Source organism: Eucyclogobius newberryi, unplaced genomic scaffold (assembly GCF_026437365.1).
Source record: "Eucyclogobius newberryi isolate DKJ021-1_F unplaced genomic scaffold, fEucNew1.0.hap1 SCAF_61, whole genome shotgun sequence".
NCBI lineage: Eukaryota > Metazoa > Chordata > Actinopteri > Gobiiformes > Gobiidae > Eucyclogobius > Eucyclogobius newberryi.
Genome location: NW_027316290.1, coordinates 261,647 through 268,370, shown reverse-complemented (window position 1 = coordinate 268,370; position 6,724 = coordinate 261,647). Strand labels below are relative to the sequence as shown.

General features: G+C 55.8%; 1 protein-coding gene across 1 annotated transcript in view; it reads right to left on the bottom strand.

The window, feature by feature from the left end:
• Nucleotides 1–1,851: 1,851 nt before the first annotated feature.
• The window catches only part of ntsr1 (neurotensin receptor 1 (high affinity)), an 88,036-nt gene continuing 83,163 nt past the window's right edge, over nucleotides 1,852–6,724 (bottom strand). The window contains exon 4 of the mRNA XM_072434272.1: nucleotides 1,852–2,153. Within this exon, the coding sequence (XP_072290373.1) occupies nucleotides 1,904–2,153 (250 nt within the window). The 3' untranslated portion in view covers nucleotides 1,852–1,903. The remainder of the gene's footprint in view (nucleotides 2,154–6,724) is intronic.

Here is a 6,724-nt window from a genome sequence, read left to right as displayed (position 1 = left end):
ACACCTGTGACTCCGCCCGGCCCAGGTTGGCTCATACCTGTGACTCCGCCCGGCCCAGGTTAACTCACAACTGTGACTCCGCCCAGCCCAGGTTAGCTCACACCTGTGACTCCGCCCGGCCCAGGTTAACTCACACCTGTGACTCCGCCCGGCCCAGGTTAGCTCACACCTGTGACTCCGCCCGGCCCAGGTTAGCTCATACCTGTGACTCCGCCCGGCCCAGGTTAACTCACAACTGTGACTCCGCCCAGCCCAGGTTAGCTCACACCTGTGACTCCGCCCGGCCCAGGTTAACTCACACCTGTGACTCCGCCCGGCCCAGGTTAGCTCACACCTGTGACTCCGCCCGGCCCAGGTTAGCTCACACCTGTGACTCCGCCCGGCCCAGGTTAGCTCACACCTGTGACTCACTTATTTCTCTGGGCTAAATAATTGTAAAAAAAAATAGTAAAGACTCGCAGTAGGTGTAGTAGTGGCAGTAGGTGTAGTAGTGGCAGTAGGTGTAGTAGTGGCAGTAGGTGTAGAAGTGGCAGTAGTGGCAGTAGGTGCAGTAGTGGCAGTAAGTGTAGTAAGTGTAATTGTTCTGTTATGCATTAATGTTGTGTTTTTAGTTTAAAAGTGCATAATTTGATCTATGCTTTAATTTCATTGCATTTGTTTTCTTGTGCCGCCATCTAGTGGATACTTTTAAATGTCGCAGGTAGAGCACATGTTTAAAACAAAACTTTATTTAACCGGAAGTAACAGCGAGCCATGAAGGCACCAGGCACGGCCGCACGCAGTTTTGGCTGCTTTTGGAGATCGCAGATTTCTTTATTTTGAGGTTGCATTGCCGGTATGTAATGTTGTACGCGTGCACAACAGCTGCATTTATGTTATTTTCTATAAGCCAGTGTTCAGTATTGAATTTGACTGTTCCATCTCTGCAATATGTTAATTACACGCTAACCACGTAGCCATCAATATTGCGTCATCTAGTCTGCTTTGTATACATATATGTGGATTTGTTTATTATTTATATGTATTGTAATGGACATGTTTTGATTTTAAATATGTCTATTTTCAGTTTTACCTTTTCGAATATCATTAAACCTGCTAAAAGACAACGTGTCTGCAGAGTCTTTGATGTGAGAGAGGAGTTAAACCGGCTAAACAGCACAGTAGTAGTGGCAGTAAGTGTAGTAGTGGCAGTAAGTGTAGTAGTGGCAGTAAGTGTAGTAGTGGCAGTAGGTGTAGTAGTGGCAGTAGGTGCAGTAGTGGCAGTAAGTGTAGTAAGTGTAGTAAGTGGAGTAGTGGCAGTAAGTGTAGTAGTGGCAGTAAGTGTAGTAGTGGCAGTAAGTGTAGTAGTGGCAGTAAGTGTAGTAGTGGCAGTAAGTGTAGTAGTGGCAGTAAGTGTAGTAGTGGCAGTAAGTGTAGTAGTGGCAGTAGGTGTAGTAGTGGCAGTAAGTGTAGTAGTGGCAGTAGGTGTAGTAGTGGCAGTAGGTGCAGTAGTGGCAGTAGGTGTAGTAGTGGCAGTAAGTGTAGTAGTGGCAGTAGGTGCAGTAGTGGCAGTAGGTGTAGTAGTGGCAGTAGGTGCAGTAGTGGCAGTAAGTGTAGTAGTGGCAGTAGGTGCAGTAGTGGCAGTAGTGGCAGTAAGTGAAGTAAGTGTAGTAAGTGGAGTAGTGGCAGTAAGTGTAGTACTAGTACTAGTTGTTAGTGAACCGTCTCTTTATGTTGTTGGTTGACAGCGAGTGCTCAAAGTAGTTGAAGTTAGCTTTAGTAAACCATCTCTTTGATAGTATTTGTAGACAGTGTGTTACTACTGAAGATTGTTCGTACTTGTAGTTGTAGTACTTTAAAAATACTTTTTGTTTATGGTGTTGAGTGAAAGTGGTTGTAGCTGTCGTCTTGGATGTAGAACTCCTCAGTAAACCGTCTCCTTTATAGTGTTAGTAGAAAGTGTGTGGCTGCTGGAGATGGAGTGGCGGGTGAGTGGGCGGGGCTTCCTCCGTTGTGGGCGTTGACACGGCATGCAGACGTAGCGCAGCGTCGATACAAAGATCTGCCTGTAGGTGGCGGACACAAGGTTGTAGAGGATGGGATTGATGGCTGAGCTCACGTAGAACAAGATGTTTGTCAGCATGTAGAAGTAATGGTAGAAGTCGTACAGGGCACTGCAAGAGACGGACACAAGGGGGCATTAGAGAGGCACGAGAGAGAGGCACGAGAGAGGCACGAGAGAGAGAGGCACGAGAGAGAGAGGCACGAGAGGCACACGAGAGAGGCGCACGAGAGAGGCACGAGAGAGGCACGAGAGAGAGGCACGAGAGAGAGAGGCACGAGAGAGAGAGGCACGAGAGGCACACGAGAGAGGCACACGAGAGAGGCACGAGAGAGAGGCACGAGAGAGAGGCACGAGAGAGAGGCACGAGAGAGGCACGAGAGAGAGGCACGAGAGAGAGAGGCACGAGAGAGAGGCACGAGAGAGAGGCACGAGAGAGAGAGGCACGAGAGAGAGAGGCACGAGAGGCACACGAGAGAGGCACGAGAGAGAGGCACACGAGAGAGGCACGAGAGAGAGGCACGAGAGAGAGGCACACGAGAGAGGCACGAGAGAGAGGCACGAGAGAGGCACGAGAGAGGCACGAGAGAGAGGCACGAGAGAGGCACGAGAGAGAGGCACGAGAGGCACACGAGAGAGGCACACGAGAGAGGCACGAGAGAGAGGCACGAGAGAGGCACGAGAGAGGCACGAGAGAGGCACGCGAGAGAGGCACGAGAGAGGCACGAGAGAGAGGCACGAGAGAGAGAGGCACGAGAGAGAGGCACGAGAGAGAGGCACGAGAGAGGCACGAGAGAGGCACACGAGAGAGGCACACGAGAGAGGCACGAGAGAGGCACGAGAGAGAGGCACGAGAGAGAGAGGCACGAGAGAGAGAGGCACGAGAGAGAGAGGCACGAGAGAGAGGCACGAGAGAGAGAGGCAAGAGAGAGAGAGGCACGAGAGAGAGACACGAGAGAGAGAGGCACGAGAGAGAGAGGCACGAGAGAGAGAGGCACGAGAGAGAGAGGCACGAGAGAGAGAGGCACGAGAGAGAGAGGCAAGAGAGAGAGACACGAGAGAGGCACGAGAGACACGAGAGAGAGAGGCACGAGAGAGAGACACGAGAGAGAGAGGCAAGAGAGAGAGACACGAGAGAGGCACGAGAGACACGAGAGAGAGAGGCACGAGAGAGAGACACGAGAGAGAGAGGCACGAGAGAGAGAGAGGCACGAGAGAGAGAGGCACGAGAGAGAGAGGCACGAGAGAGAGAGGCACGAGAGAGAGAGGCACGAGAGAGGCACGAGAGAGAGGCACGAGAGAGAGAGGCACGAGAGAGGCACGAGAGAGAGAGGCACGAGAGGCACACGAGAGAGGCGCACGAGAGAGAAACGAGAGAGGCACGAGAGAGAGGCACGAGAGAGGCACGAGAGAGAGAGGCACGAGAGAGGCACACGAGAGAGGCGCACGAGAGAGGCACGAGAGAGGCACGAGAGAGAGGCACGAGAGAGAGGCACGAGAGAGAGAGGCACGAGAGAGAGAGGCACGAGAGAGAGAGGCACGAGAGAGAGGCAAGAGAGAGAGACACGAGAGAGAGAGGCACGAGAGAGAGACACGAGAGAGAGAGGCACGAGAGAGAGAGAGGCACGAGAGAGAGAGGCACGAGAGAGAGAGGCACGAGAGAGAGAGGCAAGAGAGAGAGACACGAGAGAGAGAGGCACGAGAGAGAGACACGAGAGAGAGAGAGGCACGAGAGAGAGAGGCACGAGAGAGAGAGGCACGAGAGAGAGAGGCACGAGAGAGAGAGGCACGAGAGAGAGAGGCACGAGAGAGAGAGGCATGAGAGAAAGGTACGAGAGAGAGGCACGAGAGAGAGAGGCACGAGAGAGAGGCACGAGAGAGAGAGGCACGAGTGAGAGAGGCACGAGAGAGAGGCACGAGAGAGAGGCACGAGAGAGAGGCACGAGAGAGACAGGCACGAGAGAGACAGGCACGAGAGAGAGAGGCACGAGAAAGAGAGGCACGAGAGAGAGAGGCACGAGAGAGAGGCACGAGAGAGAGAGGCACGAGAGAGAGACACGAGAGAGAGGCACGAGAGAGAGAGGCACGAGAAAGAGAGGCACGAGAGAGAGGCACGAGAGAGGCACGAGAGAGAGAGGCACGAGAGGCACACGAGAGAGGCGCACGAGAGAGGCACGAGAGAGGCACGAGAGAGAGGCACGAGAGAGAGGCACGAGAGAGAGGCACGAGAGAGAGAGGCACGAGAAAGAGGCACGAGAGAGAGGCACGAGAGAGGCACGAGAGAGAGAGGCACGAGAGGCACACGAGAGAGGCGCACGAGAGAGGCACGAGAGAGAGGCACGAGAGAGGCACGAGAGAGAGAGGCACGAGAGAGAGAGGCACGAGAGGCACACGAGAGAGGCACGAGAGAGAGGCACACGAGAGAGGCACGAGAGAGAGGCACGAGAGAGGCACGAGAGAGGCACGAGAGAGAGGCACGAGAGAGGCACGAGAGAGAGAGGCACGAGAGGCACACGAGAGAGGCACACGAGAGAGGCACGAGAGAGAGGCACGAGAGAGGCACGAGAGAGGCACGAGAGAGGCACACGAGAGAGGCACGAGAGAGGCACGAGAGAGAGGCACGAGAGAGAGAGGCACGAGAGAGAGGCACGAGAGAGAGGCACGAGAGAGGCACGAGAGAGAGAGGCACGAGAGAGGCACACGAGAGAGGCACGAGAGAGGCACGAGAGAGAGGCACGAGAGAGAGAGGCACGAGAGAGAGAGGCACGAGAGAGAGAGGCACGAGAGAGAGGCACGAGAGAGAGAGGCAAGAGAGAGAGAGGCACGAGAGAGAGACACGAGAGAGAGAGGCACGAGAGAGAGAGAGGCACGAGAGAGAGAGGCACGAGAGAGAGAGGCACGAGAGAGAGAGGCAAGAGAGAGAGACACGAGAGAGAGAGGCACGAGAGAGAGACACGAGAGAGAGAGGCACGAGAGAGAGACACGAGAGAGAGAGGCACGAGAGAGAGAGAGGCACGAGAGAGAGAGGCACGAGAGAGAGAGGCACGAGAGAGAGAGGCACGAGAGAGAGAGGCACGAGAGAGGCACGAGAGAGAGGCACGAGAGAGAGAGGCACGAGAGGCACACGAGAGAGGCGCACGAGAGAGAAACGAGAGAGGCACGAGAGAGAGGCACGAGAGAGGCACGAGAGAGAGAGGCACGAGAGAGGCACACGAGAGAGGCGCACGAGAGAGGCACGAGAGAGAGGCACGAGAGAGAGAGGCACGAGAGAGAGAGGCACGAGAGAGAGAGGCACGAGAGAGAGGCACGAGAGAGAGAGGCACGAGAGAGAGAGGCACGAGAGAGAGAGGCACGAGAGAGAGAGGCACGAGAGAGAGGCAAGAGAGAGAGACACGAGAGAGAGAGGCACGAGAGAGAGACACGAGAGAGAGAGGCACGAGAGAGAGAGAGGCACGAGAGAGAGAGGCACGAGAGAGAGAGGCACGAGAGAGAGAGGCAAGAGAGAGAGACACGAGAGAGAGAGGCACGAGAGAGAGACACGAGAGAGAGAGAGGCACGAGAGAGAGAGGCACGAGAGAGAGAGGCACGAGAGAGAGAGGCACGAGAGAGAGAGGCACGAGAGAGAGAGGCACGAGAGAAAGCTACGAGAGAGAGGCACGAGAGAGAGAGGCACGAGAGAGAGGCACGAGAGAGAGAGGCACGAGTGAGAGAGGCACGAGAGAGAGGCACGAGAGAGAGGCACGAGAGAGAGGCACGAGAGAGACAGGCACGAGAGAGACAGGCACGAGAGAGAGAGGCACGAGAGAGAGAGGCACGAGAGAGAGAGGCACGAGAGAGAGGCACGAGAGAGAGAGGCACGAGAGAGAGAGGCACGAGAGAGAGGCACGAGAGAGAGAGGCACGAGAAAGAGAGGCACGAGAGAGAGGCACGAGAGAGAGGCACGAGAGAGGCACGAGAGAGAGAGGCACGAGAGGCACACGAGAGAGGCGCACGAGAGAGGCACGAGAGAGGCACGAGAGAGAGGCACGAGAGAGAGGCACGAGAGAGAGAGGCACGAGAGAGAGAGGCACGAGAGAGAGGCACGAGAGAGAGAGGCAAGAGAGAGAGACACGAGAGAGAGAGGCACGAGAGAGAGACACGAGAGAGAGAGGCACGAGAGAGAGAGGCACGAGAGAGAGAGGCACGAGAGAGGCACGAGAGAGAGGCACGAGAGAGAGGCACGAGAGAGGCACGAGAGAGGCACGAGAGAGGCACGAGAGAGGCACGAGAGAGAGGCACGAGAGAGAGAGGCACGAGAGAGAGAGGCACGAGAGGCACACGAGAGAGGCGCTCGAGAGAGAAACGAGAGAGGCACGAGAGAGAGGCACGAGAGAGAGAGGCACGAGAGAGAGAGGCACGAGAGAGAGGCACGAGAGAGGCACGAGAGAGAGAGGCACGAGAGAGGCACACGAGAGAGGCACGAGAGAGGCACGAGAGAGAGGCACGAGAGAGAGAGGCACGAGAGAGAGAGGCACGAGAGAGAGAGGCACGAGAGAGAGGCACGAGAGAGAGAGGCAAGAGAGAGAGACACGAGAGAGAGAGGCACGAGAGAGAGACACGAGAGAGAGAGGCACGAGAGAGAGAGGCACGAGAGAGAGAGGCACGAGAGAGAGAGGCACGAGAGAGAGAGGCACGAGAGAGAGA